Raw genomic sequence first — 14137 nt, 5'->3', positions numbered from 1 at the left:
GACCCTGATACGAGAAGGCCCCGCTCACGGAAGCGCCCCAGCCACTTGCCCTGGGCTCCGTCTACTTCAAGGACAACACCTGCTGACTCCAGGAGGAAGGACATGTAAGCCGGACGTCGCGTCCAGCCTCCTTTCCCCGGAATGCGCGTGGCGTCCAACACGTGTGGGGGGACGCCGTTTACTCAGGACAGATGCTGTGGCCCAGCGTCCGGGCCCTGGGACCCTCCTGTGGCCCGCGAGGGAGCTCCGGACAGGTGTCTGCCCAACCATGGCCTTCCTGATTCTACACGCCTGGTGTCACGATCTTTGCGAGCATTGGGACGGCTGCAGGGCCCACGAGAGCCCCCACCCGAGTCCCTGAGGCCCGAGACCGTGCGTTTCCAGGCAGCTCCCAGAGGGGGCAGAGGCCACTGGCAGAGTCCCTTGCCTCCCCCCGACCCGGGTGGGGGTGAGCCAGCAGCCTCTCCCGTCCGTGGGCTGCGGGCCCGTTAGAAGGCACGCGGAAAAGGCTCCGCGACCGTCAGCAGCTATTACCGTGGTTGCCTCACTTATGATACAGAGGGTGAGTGTCCCTAATCTGGATGCAGAGAGTTCTGTAGATGTGGGGACCTGATTCCTGCGCCAATGTTACGGTTAAGCCGTGCGTGAACCGGAACCTGCCTGATTCTCAGTCGTCCGAGATCTGAGGGACCTTGCTCTGTGCACCGGCCACGCACTGCCGTGCGTCACCTCGCCGGGTCTTTGTGGGACGTGGTCGAGGTGGGGGCGCGCCTCCGGGGCGCTCAGGGGAAGGGGCTTGGAGACGGGACGTGCAGGTGGTGCCGGGTTGGTGCGTCTGTGCCGTGGGTCCCGTCCCCGGCAGAGGGCGCCGACATGCGTTCTGTCCCGGTGGCGCAGGGCTGGCGGCGGCCGCGACCAGGCCACATGCAAAAGGCCTCTGTCCTCACACGGCCTCGCGTTCGGCGGCAGCCTAGTCCCCGCTAGGTGGGAGAGGACGCTCCCACGCCCCGCGGGCGCCCAACACACGCTCACACGCGTGCCCACGCCCACAGCCCACACTCATACATGCCACACGCACTAGGAGTTCTACACAGTGCCAGTGACGACACACTCTTGTCCCTAAACTCTTCCGGGTGCGAATCCCAGCCAACGGCGTCCCCAGACTGCCGATGACGAGTACGTAAGCTGCAGATGGGTGCACGGCCGTCCCCCACGCGTTCACAGGCTCCGTGCCAGTTCTGAGAAACTTCAAGAGCACGTTCTCAACGGTCCCGGCACTTCAGGCTCCCCGCAGGCCCAGCCGGCATCCCCAGTGCTCACGCGCTCTGGTCTCCGGGTGGCCATGGCAGGTGGGAAGCGCCCCAGGATGCAGGGTGACAGGAGGGGCGGGGCAGGAGCGAGTCCCTCAGCGTGACCGGCTCTGCCTGCACTTGGGTCTGGCACCCCAAACAGGGCCATGCGTCGGACGTGCATGTGTCGGGTGCGGCGTTTTGTCTGGCGTGTTCGGACTTCGGTTCATATGTGACCTACGTTTCATTTCATGACTGTTGCAGACGGTGGTTTTCAGCCTGGCCTGGCGAGGGCCTGACTCTTGCCTCCTGTGCTGCACGGTGGGCTCCACGCGGACCCCCCGCGCGGCTGCAGGCACCCAGCTGAGCCGCCTCGGGAACCGCCTGATGCCCGCGGGGCTCCACCCTGCGAGCATTCCCCGCTATACTGCCCTGCACAAATCAGGGTCTCTTCGGGGGGCTCTGTTATGATACCACCCACCTCCTCCACCCTCACCTTGTGCAGGTCCAGCCCTCGGGCCTGTGTCTTGATCCCCGAAGGCACACGTGGGCTCCCATCGTGGCCCCGGTGGCAATCAGTGGGGTGTACCCAATATTCCCAGGGCTTAGTCTTCCCGGCTCTGGGAGGGAGGGCTTACTTCCCAGCCCTTGTTATCGGCCGATACACCCTGGGCAGAGGGGATGACGCGAGTCGGTTCACGGCGATGGTTTAACTGTCTCCCGAGTCCCTCCAGAGCTGTCTCTCCTCCGGCGGCGATGTGGGTCCCCTCCTCCCTCGGTCCTCCCCGTGTCCCCTCCCTCGGTCCCCCTCGTGTCTCCCTGATAGCCGGGAGCATCCACGGTGCACGTCCCAGTCTGAGGCAGGAGAAGACCAGTGTCCCAACTCCAGGACAGCCAGGCACAGAGCAAATTCTCCCTTCCTTTGCCTTTTCTTGTCCTTTCTTTTCTCTTCTCTTCTTTTCTTGGTTCTTTTTCAGGCATTCAACTGATTAGATGCGGCCCACCCCCCCTGGGGAAGACAATCTGCTTTACTGAGCCCACTAATTTAAATGCTAATCTCCTGAAACACCCTCTCAGAGACACCTGGAATCACATTTAATCTGGGCGCCCTGTGGGTGGTCAAGTCGACACATAAAATGAACCATCACCAGGATTTGTCTTTCCTTCCATAGCTTCGTCTTGGGGTGCCTGGGGTCTCCCTCATTGTTCTTGGCGGGGGGGGGGCACTCAGAAGCATTCTCGGCTCCATGGGGCTGCTGAGCAAAGCAGAGGATGGTCTCTGGGCACACCTGAGGGTCTCTCTCGGGGGACAAGCCCTACGAGGGCGAGGAGGTATGCCTGCTGCTTGGCAGCCAGAAGGGTGTGAAGGTCACTCCTCATCCCAGAAAACGTGCTCCAGGCTCCCCGGAGGGAAATGGAGGCTGGCAGGCAGGGGCCGGCCCCCACAGGACTGACGGTCCGGCCACAGGCTGGTCCCTTCCTGTCCCACAGGGCCACCAGCCACCACAACCCCACGGTCCTCCTCCTTGGACAGGTCGAGTTCTTCCCCCGCTATCTTTCCGGTCTATGATGCCCGGACGGTGGTATGGCCCCCCTCGTTCGTCTTCGAGGGGCAAACTCTCTTCGGTGATTATTTTTTATGTCGACAGGCTCTTCTCTTACGGATGAAAGCTTTGACCGCGGATACTATCGTCCGAAAGCGGGCTTCTCAGTCAGAAGTCAGAGTTCGCACGTGGCTCTTTCTTCTCTGCTCAATTCCTTCCGCAATAACCATCTTCCTCGAGAGCCTGCCTGACATGAGGGGAAGGGACAGGAGGAGGTGGGAAAGGAAGGCACATCTGTTCGTACCGGAAGGTGGTCTTCCCGCGGGAGGCTGGGGCTGGGGATGCTGCTGCCACACGGGACGGGGAGGGCTGTCCAACGTGCAGCCAGCCCCCCGCCCCCCTCTGTCCCCTTACGTACTTTGTGTTTCTATTAAGGGCAAATCCTGTACACAGTTAGGGAAAGTTAAATCGGAGTGATAAGCTCGCCTCCCCGGAGCGGTCGGGAGCAATCGCCTTGTACACTCTGGACAGGTCTTCCCGTCTCTGCTCGTCGGAACCGACAGCACTTTGGAAAGGATTTCTGCACCGCCCCCCACCCCCGTGTTTAGACTGTCGCCCCATTACTTTCTCTCCTGATCGTGCTTTTAACGATCAGAGCGTGCCTTCCTCAGAGTCTCCTGTTCTTATCGGGTGGATGGTTCGACCCTCCCTCGGTTCTTAGGAGGCCAGCACCCTGCAGCTCTCACTCAGAGGCTTTCAGTTCATTAGGTTTAGAAGGAAAGGGGCTTTTCGATCCTTTGGCAATGCCACCCCCTTTCCTCAGCTGTCACTGTTGGCTTGGAAATCAGAAAAATAATCAAAGCGCTTTATTTTGAAATCTGAAAACACTACTCTCTGTCAATCATCTCAAACTCTGGCTTGGGGTCCGCGGAGAAGAAGAAACAGCGTCACAGAGACAGGAACGCGGTGGCTGGACTAGACGCACAGGGACCGGAGGACCGCTAGGGAGCCGGCCAGCCCTGCACCACGTGCTCTGGACGAGGCACCCCCTCAGGGAGTCCTGGGACGTTGCTGTTGGCTGCAGGGGAGGGGGGCGGTGAGTGCGTGCCCCCAAAGGACAACCGGATTCCTGCATGAGCATGGGGCGCACTCCCGGGACAGGGAGGCCCTGGCAGTGAACCTGAGACTGCCTTGCCTTTGGGGCGGAAAGTGAATCACATCTTCACGGTCCCCACATTTCCAGCTGGAGGGCGGGTGAACCTGGGAACATAAACCGCCTCCCTCCTTAAGCAGATTCACTTACAAAATGAATGAATGCTCTCCTGGTGGAGAAAAACATCCTGGAGCCTCCAAGTACCAGTTAATACGGTGTGCATTATCTACTGAATGCATATTAATGATGCATTCATGCATATTAATATGCATTCAACAGAAGTGGTACCAGGAGGTTATGTTTGCACCAACCAAAGAATACAGACACTCAGCCTTTTGAATTTGCTCCGGTGAAAGCCTCCTGGGATCTACTAGCTTTTGGGGTTTTATTCCCCTCGTGCACTGATTGAACTGGTCGCTCACGGGGGCTGGGTTTGGGTGGTTGCTTGCGTTCTTTAGACAATATTAGCTGTTGCACGGGGAAAATGCCCTTGAAAGCCCCAGCCCCTCGCCCCGGTGAGCAGGAGTCCGGACACAGGCACCATCCACAGAGGAATGCACAGATATATCACGGTACGGTGCCCCCCGCAGGGTAAACACTGGGTGCGGCCAGGACGGGGTGAGCTCCAAGTGCTTGACAACACAGATGGGAACCTTGCACACGAACCTGAGCCCGAGCAGCTAGGCAGCGAGTACAAGCCGGGTGACTCCATTCATGCGCAGCCGAGGGAAGCTGAGCACTGTTAGGAGTTGGGGTCGGGGTGACGCAGGTGCGGTCATGTAGCCAGCTGGGGGCGACCTTCTATGCTGCTGGTGTCTGCTCTCGTTCGAGGGCCGAAGACGTGGGACGAGCACGTGGTGAGACCCAACCAGTCCCGCACTTAGGAACCGTGCTACATTGGTGCGCGTTGAGTCTTAGAGTTAAGAATAAGAGGAGTGAGGGTGGGCTCTGTCGGATGAGCAGATCAGAAGACCCCCCCCCCCCGCCCCAGGGGGTCTGTAGCAGGGAGAGGCCTTCTCCCTCCGCCCAGATGCCACCTTCCTCCGCCCAGTCATGCTCTGGGCTGTGTATCCTTTCTGCACGTGCAAGTGACAAGCTTGGGGACAGGCGGGGACGGCCGGCGCAGACTGAGGTGGTATCCCTGAGTGCCCCCAATGTGGGCTCATGGCTTTGAGGTCACCAACAAAGGGGGAGAGAAAAAGAATATCTCTGTTGTTGTTGTTTCCAACAATATGACTCTGTCGGAAGGATCCTGTCCGGACAGGATTGTCCAGAACAACAACCACTCCCGAGCGCATCTTGTCGCTTGAAGTGGAAAATCCAGGGTTCTCCTAGAATGTATGTAACGGGGGCGCCTGGGGGGCTCAGTCAGTTGAGCATCCGACTTCAGTTCAGGTCATGATCTCATGGGTCATGGATTCAAGCCCCGCGTCGGGCTCTGCGCCGACAGCTCGGAGCCTGGAGCCCGCTTGGGATTCTGTGTCTCCCTCTCTCTCTGCCCCTCCCCTGCTCCCACTCTGTCTTTTTCTCTCTCTCTCAAAAATGACTAAACATTTAAAATAATTAGAATGTATGCAACAAGACAAAGGGAACAGCGTGTAAGGAGGCAGAGGTGTGAGGGGCGGCCCTGGTCCCACGGCTCTAGGAGGAGAGACCCCGGAGGGAAAGACAGCTGTGAGCCTCCCAGAGCCCGGGAAACAGGCTTCCAGCCGCAAACGTTTTGGGGGTTATATTCCCGGATTTGCTATTATTATCCGTGGTAAGGGGTAGTGACAGTGGTAGCAGCAGTGGTTTAGTTCAGGCAAAAGTGATCCTCTGAATCTCCCTCTCAGAAACCCTTAAAAAAAGAACCATCCTCCCCCGATAAAAGAGGACAAACCAATTCAAAACTCTCACTTCCTCATTCCTGTGCCGAATCGCAAGTGCCCTTAAGGAAAGAAAAAGACCACTGAGACACCCAGACCTATTTTAAGAACAGCAGGTATTTCTACGTGGGTGCTCTGACTTATTTGTAGGTCAGACATGGGATCGCAGGCTCGCAAAGCCCTCCCCACCTGGCGCTCTCTCTGCACGGTGGCTGAGAAAAAGCAGCCGCAGGTCTAGGCAGAGAAGGCCGTTTTGTCCTTCTTGTGATGAAATGCCAAGAATTGACTAATTTATAGCATCTATGTTGATATTATACACAGAGGCCAAGATTGGAGCTTAGCCCGGTCTTTTCTGGAAACGATTCCTTTGAAATCAGGAGGTCCACTTAAGGAAAATAAATGTTTTACGTGTTCCCTAGTGATATGAATCACCACTGCTCTGTATGGCTTTCTTTGCCGAGACTTCATTGGAAGCCTCGGACGGGAGTTCCGTTCCCATCCAGAGTGTGATGGTGTGTGAGTCCCCTCCGAGAACCGTGGGATTTCACAGACATTCAAATCCGGGGATTCCCCACGAGAAGTCATTGCAGTTTTGGAGGTTGAATTGACCGTCTGGATCATCTGGTCCATCAGCTGTACGGGGACCAGGTCACCTGGCCCAGGAGCCACGGGGCAAGACCCCTCTAGAAGTGAGGTCACCGGGGGGGAGTCCCAGGGCTTTGCACCAGGGTTGACAACTGCTCTGATTGTTGCCGCCCCCCACATTCACACGCTCCGTTTCCACAAGCGTGTTTGCACCTGGCAACATTTACCAAAGCTAAAGAGAGTTGAGAACCACTGACCTCTGGGAGGTCTTTCTTTTACAACTGAGAAAACGGGGGAACATGCCAATCAGGGGGTCCCAAACAGACAGGTGAGCGGAGCGTCCATAACAGTCAAACATCGGAGCCAAACGCTTTGAATAAGTGGTAATCGAATTCAACCCCGTGGAAAAGCCCGTACGGCAGAGTAAAGTCTTCGGGTTGGTTATCACGAATGTTCTCAAGGGGGTTGGAGGATATAAACTATCCATAAAGCAGGAAAGGCTTTAATAATAGAAAATAGAAAAATAACCAGAGGACTTTGAACTTTGTCAAACAACCATTAGCAGTCAAGAGGCTCCATACGAAAACAGACGCGACGCGACAAGAGAGTGAATTCGCGAACGGATCAGGCGCTCACAAGGACAAAGAAACGAAAATCGAAGACAAAAGTGGCCCCCCGGGGGAGAGCTCCTATCTCGGCTCATATTTGCCGAGATTCCTGGAGACGAGAAAGAGTCTCGGGGGATACAGCCAATTAGGGAAGAGAAAAGCATTGTGAGAATGTTCTCCGTTCTCTGCAGGGCTGGCCTCGCAGCCATAGAGGTGAATGCGAAAACTCACGCCAGTAATCTAAAATTTTAGTTTTTCTTTGCTGGGAATGGCATTAAATCACAAGCACGCCACGACAGGTCAGGAAGGACTGTGAAGGCACGTGTTCGACTTTGGAAGCGTTGAGCACGCTGTCGCCCGGCTGTCTAACAAGGGTCGCACATTTCACATCGCACGGGGTCCTGTAGGCGAGGAACGCCTGGCAAATTCCTAGCAGCAGGCATTTTAACATCCTTGCTTTGGAATTTCAAAGGTAAAGAGGGCTTGCTGAGGTTTCCAGAGAGAGAGAGACAAGAGTCCGTTTACAAGAAATGGACGTGTTGGCCGAGCGGGGTAAGCATCCTGTCACTGACCGTGGTCAGGAGCGCTGAGCGCTTTGGGTGTGGGTGCGGGGGGGCCTGCAGGGCTTGGGTGTGGGCGGCTGGTTGTGAAATCCTCCCCCGGCCCCCGGGGCGTCTCCTTACAGAACCGGCGGGGCAGGGCCGGCTCTGGAGCCAGGCCAGGCTCCTGGGACGTGCCTGCAGGACCGTCCGTCCGGTAGGGCTGCCGGTCGTGTGCCCAGCCTGGGGACACGCTGGGACATAGCATCCCACTGCTCCAGTGCCTGGATGCCACGGCTCAGCAGGAACCGGGAGGATGGAGGGGTACAGGGTGGCGGGGCTGTGACGGACGCAGCCGGGACTGGAGGACACTCGGGCTGCCCTGGGACACCAGGTTTCCCGTGTTAGAGGAAGGCCAGGATAGCTCTGGGTGCCCCGGATTCGCACGCGGGGGGACAGCACCTACGCGCACACACGTATTCAGACATACATCTGTAGATACACAGGCACAGACAGACACAAACACACACAGACAGGCAGACACACACAGCAATGGGAACTTTCCTCTGGCTCGTCAACTACAGAGGTACACAACTTGCTTTGGCCAACATGAGGAGTTGGTGAAGGACCCAGGGAGTCCGGACGCTGCTGTCGGCTTCTCCCCTGGATGCCCTCGCGCAGACGCTGAGGAGCAAAGCCGGCCTCGCCATCCAGAAGGAGGGGCACACGGCAATGGAGTCGGGGCACCCAGTCACGGAGTCGGGGCACCCAGCGGGCAGGGGAGAGCTGGCTGGCTGCTAGGTGCCCGCGCACGGTGCTCATGTGGCACCTGCTCCCTGCATGTGTCCAGGGAGGGGACAGAACACGACTCCCACCCTCGTAGGATGTACAGCCTGACGTCCACCACACATGCACCTCAGCTTGGATGGCACATCACCGTCCAGGACCTGCGGAGCCGAGGGAATGTCAAGGACTGGACAGCAGCAGTGGAAGGCGGGGAGGCTCCGGTGGGCTGGCTTCTCGGGCTGGGGGAGCACAGCCAGGGAGGGAGCCAGGGCGGGCAGATGGGGCGTCTTCACTGGGCGGGCATGCAGGATGGCCCCACGCCAAAGACCCCAGGGACACGTGGGGTGACGGGACCGTGAACGGGTTTCTACACCGCAGGAATTCTGTGCAATTTGAGTATGCTTTCTGGATCTTCAGTAGGGGACTATGATCTACAGAGGTCTCCGTGAGTACGCAGCCACGGGACATTGGCTTGTCCGCTGAGCAGAACCGGTCCGGAAATACCGACGTGAGCAAGTGGCCGAGGCAGGGATGTTCTGGCAGGTGCAGGTGACAGCTGGGAGACAGGATGGGAGTGTCCCGCTGCTAAGGCACACAGAGCTGATCCCCCCTGCCAGGTCAGTGGAGGTGGAGCGGGAAACCACCACTGGCAGAGGTGAGTCCCTCACCCGCCTGCTCACAGCTCTCGGTTGGACTCCTGGAGAAACCCAAGTGTAGGGAGCTCCCCTAGACCTACGGTCAGGAGGAAAGGAAAAGTGACCTCGTAAGGGGAAAGCAATCCTTTCTAACACAAGCCTTGCTAACTCTAACACAGAGTCTAACACATTGACTCTGAAGGGTCGATGTCTGTGTGCAAAACGGAAAGCCACATGGTGGTCTTCGAGTCTAACTTTCAAATGCCTGGAACCACCCACGTGGTGAAGGAGGTCGCAAAGGACGACTCGCTCTGGTGGAGCGAGTTTTGCTCATGTCTCGTGGGTGGGCGGACTTGTTCTTGGACCAGAGGCTCGACGTGCACAATGAAGTCTCCAAGTCTGGTCACTTAGAAACAGAAACTAATGTGCATTGATCACCCACTCCATGAAGGCTGTTCTGCCCTTGTGGGAGCAGGTGAACCAGGTCTGCCTTAAAAGTCTGCCCTTCCTGGGGCGCCTGGGGGGCTCAGTTGGTCCAGCGTCCGACTTCGGCTCACGTCACGATCTCACTGTTCGTGGGTTCGAGCCCCGTGTCGGGCTGTGTGCTGACGGCTCAGAGCCTGGAGCCTGCTTCGGATTTTGTGCCTTCCTCTCTCTCTCTCTCTGCCCCTCCCCTACTTGTGCGCTCTCTCTCTCTCTCTCTCTCTCAAAAATAAATAATAAACATTAAAAGAACAAGGCCTGCCCTTCCTCTCCACCTGCCTCAGCTGGACACAGGAGCTCTAACTGCTATCCCTTATGCTGCAGAAACTATGGTGAAGCGGGAGGCACTATCCAGGACACGAGCTAAAGTCCTGCACCGAACCTCCCCGTGCATGGACGGGGACTTTGCTGGGAAGCATGAGGGTTGGAACTCGGCTCTTGAGTGGGTGGCTTGGAACACACCCCGGCGGTGTGCCCGGCAACAGGCAGAGGTGCCGACAAAACACATTTGGGGTCTGCGTGCCTCCCTCCAAGTGGTGCGTCCGTGACTTGTCAGCTGGAGGGAAAAAAAAAAAAACAGATTTCAGCAACCTTGACCTTTCTCGCGTGTTTCCCTGGGTGTGTCGGGGCTGGATCAACCTTGACTTCGCTTCTTGTCCGGGAATCCAGAGAAGGCAGGAGTGGGCCTTGTAGTATGATTCCTGAGGGGCCCTTCCAGCCCAAACACGCGGCTCCCCACAAGTGAGCACGCTTCAAGGTCAGGCTGGTGGGAGCGAACGCGTGCCAGGCAGACTGTAACAGGAGGACATAAAGAAACCTTTCCCATTCCCTTGACGGGCCAGCACCTCATGGCGCGGATTAGAAATCGCTTCCCCGAATAGAGTCGCCAGCTGCCAGCCACTTCCTTTGAAAATAAATCACTGACTACATCTTTTTACACCTGTCGAGATGTGATTTCCAGTAGCGCATCCAGTTGGCGGCTCTCATGCGCCTGTGAAAATAGGCAGAACCTAGATGCGTGGCCGGGCCTGGCGAGCTCCTGCCTGGGCGCAGACTGCCCCCTGGTGGGCGCTCGGGGAGGGACACAGCGAGCCCGTGGTCAGGCCAGGTCTGAAAGGGCTACCCCCCAAGAAATGAGCCCCCTGGGTGGGGGGTGGGGGGTGTGGGAACCCGCTCCACAAGCCACGGGCAGGCCGTGGGCTCCTGTTTCCACGTCCGGCCCTCCCTCCGGGGTGGGACTCGCCCTCACTCCAGCCAAGCACCACCTGCGACGCTCCTGCAGAGATGCTTCTGGGCCCTCTCTGGGCTCCAGAAACTTCCTGCTGGTTTTTTCTTCTCTCTTCTGTAGTTCTCTGCCTCTCTCTCTCTCCCACACACGGAGGACTGAATCCCAGGACGGAAAATCCCCACATTAAACCTACCTGTCAGCCCTCCCAGGGTAGGGTCACACTGGCCTTTGACCTCCAGCGCCTTTGGGCCATATCCCCCTGGGAGGGGCCGGCTGATAGCAGGGGCCTGCATGTTGGGGTTAGAACCAATGACCTCGGGTTTCGGGGGGCCTTGCAGGGCCAGAGAGCAAAGCCAGAACATGCCACACGCGTGGGACACGATTGCCCCACAGACCTGGCTGGACAGACCCTGTGGAGAGATGGTGATGACCGCCAGGGAGCTGCGGCGTGTGGGGACATGGCCGTGGGAGGAGCTGTCTGACCTGTCATTGTTCCTTCTTCCAGGTGGGCGGGGACCTCAGGAAACACCTTCCAGGGCCTTCTCCTGTCCGCTACCACCTTGATGGCCCGTGCCGACCACCCCCAGGTAAGTGCAGCAAGGTTAGGCATCACCGTCTGGGCACATTCGCACCCGGGGCCTGGCTCCCACGCGGGCCTCCCCTCTGCCCGGTGGTGGCTCCGTGTCTCCACGTGGACAGCTGGTCCTGCCGCTAAAAGCCCGTGGTGTGGGGCAGACCTGGAGAAGCAGGGGAAGCACCCTGGATTCTAGCAGAGCCCCCTCCTTGTCTGGGTCACTCTGGCACTGGCCTCCACTCTTAGCGGTGCCTGCTGTCCCTGGGTCCCCGAGGGAGGGCCGCAGACTGTGAGAGGGGTGCCTAGGTTGTTAAACCCAGACGCCAGAAGGTCAGCGCCTTAGAGGGCCCGCAGTACTCAGTCCTGGAAGCACGGGGCCTGGGGCGTCCTGGGGGGCAGGACCGACGTGCCCCACCAGACTCTTTGAGCAACAGCTCCTGGTAAAAGTGATCTGTTTACACACACGCTGAATCGGAGATTTTCTGAGTTCGAATGTTTGTCAAAGACGAGCATTTCTGAGCCAAGAGGCCACCGTGGAGGGGTGAAGGGCGCAGAGGGGCAGAACATACAGGCACGTGCTGCCCATGCTGTGACCTGCCAGGGCCCCGCACACCCCCGGGGGGCATGTGCAGTGGCCGGCAACCCCGGCCTGTGCCAGCCCCGAGGCACACGTGGGTAATCCAGGAAGACTTGGGTGGGGCAGAGTGGCAGAGGGGGGACTATACTTGCTGGGGGTGGGGGGGGGCGGTCCTGGGCCGGCAAATGTCCCATCACACAGCACTGTGCCTGAGCCGGCCCTGAGCCACAGGGGTGGGCGGCATCCTTTGTGGTGTGGGTGGGGTGCTGCCCCCCCACACTTGACCCTGACCCTGACCCTGACCCTTCCAGACTCAGGGGCTCTGTAGGGACAGTGTCCTTTCTTCTGTTTGCTCAGGCTTCTGGAAGCCCCCAAGCGTGGGAAAGAGCAGGAGGGGACAGATCAGATCCCCTCAGTGGCCAACGGTGGTGTCCTGGGTACAACCGGGCAACAGCTCTCAGGATCCAAATGCAAGTGGCTTCTGCCCTGCTGCTGTGCACACTCACCACGACATGGGACACACCTGAGTGAAGGCTCCCTGTGCACCGGGTTCTTTGGAAAGGACCTCCAGGCAGGTGGTTTTCCGGGACGCTGACCCAGAGGGGGAGTCTAGGAGCGGGTGTCTGTCACCGAGGGAGCGTGTGTGTCGGGACTGGACAGAAGGAAGGTGCCCAGCAGTGTCCCCGCAGGGGCTCTGGGGCCGGCAGGGCCCAGCAGGGCCCAGCAGGGCGGCAATGGCCAGACAGGCACAACCCTGTGTCCCTCGGGACCATCCCGGCCTCTCGCAGGAGGCCCAGCTTAGGCCACGAAGCTCCTCTTTTTGGGCACTTCCTGTTCGCCTTTGCCCACACGACCTCCACCCAAGTCCACCCTTCTCCTCCGCCTTCCCCCTCCTGGCTCCTCCTGGCCCCTCTCTCTCTCCCTCTCTCTTTCTCTCTACTCAGGTTCTTGCTATCCTATTGGCCGTTGGCAGAGACGATTCACCAGAAAGCTAGCAAGTATAGTCCTCAGTGCCCAGGGTTCGAATGGGCTCCCCCAAGACCCTGGAAGAGGATCTAACAACACAGTCACGTTGTTTACATAAAATGCCCCAAAGGAAGAGACCGTATCTGCGGTCTCTCAAGACAGCTGTCTCCTTCCCTCCGCGTTCCTCGGGGAGGACTGCTAAGATTCTGGGACGGAAAGCTGTGCTGGGGCTGTGGACAGCTCCGGGGATGTGTCTACCTGGCCTCCTGTGTCTCCAGAGCATTCTTCAGCTCCCTCCAGCTGGACCACCACCCACTTTACTGAGCGTCCGGCTTGAGATGGGAAGGTGGCGGGAGATGATAGATAGATAGACAGATAGATGATGGATACATAGATAATAATAAATAGATGATAGATATATAGATAGTAGATGATAGATGGCTAGATGAATAGATGACTGGTGATACATGAGACAGATAATAGATGATGGACAGATGACTGATGATAGACAGAAGGTGGCGTGTCCCTTGTGCCAGCTCTGGGGATGAGGATGTGCAGGAGGAACAGAGCGGGCACGGGCCCATGGAAGCTGCGTCGCGGGGGAGCGGGGAGACCACCCGTCTGGAGGAGGGTCCCCCTGGCGGCCACGCGCCTGCACAGCAAAGGTTACGCAATCAGAGGTGCGCGCTGCTGTGGCTTTTCCTTGTCGACGGAAATCCCACAGAATGGAATTTGCCAGAATCGCCGTTTTCTGGAGCCAAACCTGTAGCCATCCCACAGTCAGGACCGTCTGCCGGTGGCGTCGCATGTTTTGCGTCTCGTGACACGCCGGGCCCCGCTTTGGCTCCGTGCGCGCCTCGGCCGGAGGCGGCAACGGTGGTCCTGATGAAGTGTGCTTTCTCGGAGCCGGCTGGGCACATCGCATGTGTGAGCTGCAGACCCGCAGGCTGAATCTGGCCCGGCCCGGGGGAAAGCCTCCGAAGATATTTAGTTCCCCGCTCAAGGGAGTCAGTCATCCGAGGTTTCCAGGACGTCCCTGGTATCTGTGTAAGGGAATGGCTTCGGGCGCAAACTACCCTGGGCTCTGTTCACTGCTGGGCACCCCCCACGCCAGCTGGGGACACAGGTTCTGGTTGTGGCGTTCGAGGCTGGGCTCTCCTGGATTCTTCTCCTGAGCAAGGCCTGGATCCCACGTGTTCCTCTGCGTCATCCTGGGCCGATCACTGAGCCACTGTGGACGCGCCGGGGCCCCTTACGGCATTCTGCTGGCGACCACCCCATGAGCCATCCTGAGAACACTGGGTC

The 14137-nt window shown here is 58.5% G+C and overlaps 1 protein-coding gene across 5 annotated transcripts in view; it reads left to right on the top strand.

Moving 5' to 3' along the window:
- Positions 1-13291, top strand: part of AUH (AU RNA binding methylglutaconyl-CoA hydratase) — a 358634-nt gene extending 345343 nt beyond the window's left edge. The window contains exons 7-8 of one of the 5 annotated variants that reach the window (XM_086684861.1): positions 11221-11302; positions 12224-13291. In XM_086684861.1, coding sequence (XP_086540987.1) covers positions 11221-11302; positions 12224-12393 — 252 coding nt within the window. In that variant the 3' untranslated portion in view covers positions 12394-13291. The remainder of the gene's footprint in view (positions 1-11220; positions 11303-12223) is intronic. The other 4 variants (XM_086684860.1, XM_086684858.1, XM_086684856.1 and 1 more) reach the window with 4 other exon arrangements.
- Positions 13292-14137: the final 846 nt, after the last annotated feature.

The sequence above is a fragment of the Puma concolor genome, chromosome D4 (genome assembly GCF_028749965.1).
Source record: "Puma concolor isolate L17-30 chromosome D4, mPumCon1.1.hap2, whole genome shotgun sequence".
In the NCBI taxonomy this organism is placed as follows: Eukaryota; Metazoa; Chordata; class Mammalia; order Carnivora; family Felidae; genus Puma; species Puma concolor.
This window is presented reverse-complemented; position numbering and strand designations above follow the sequence as displayed.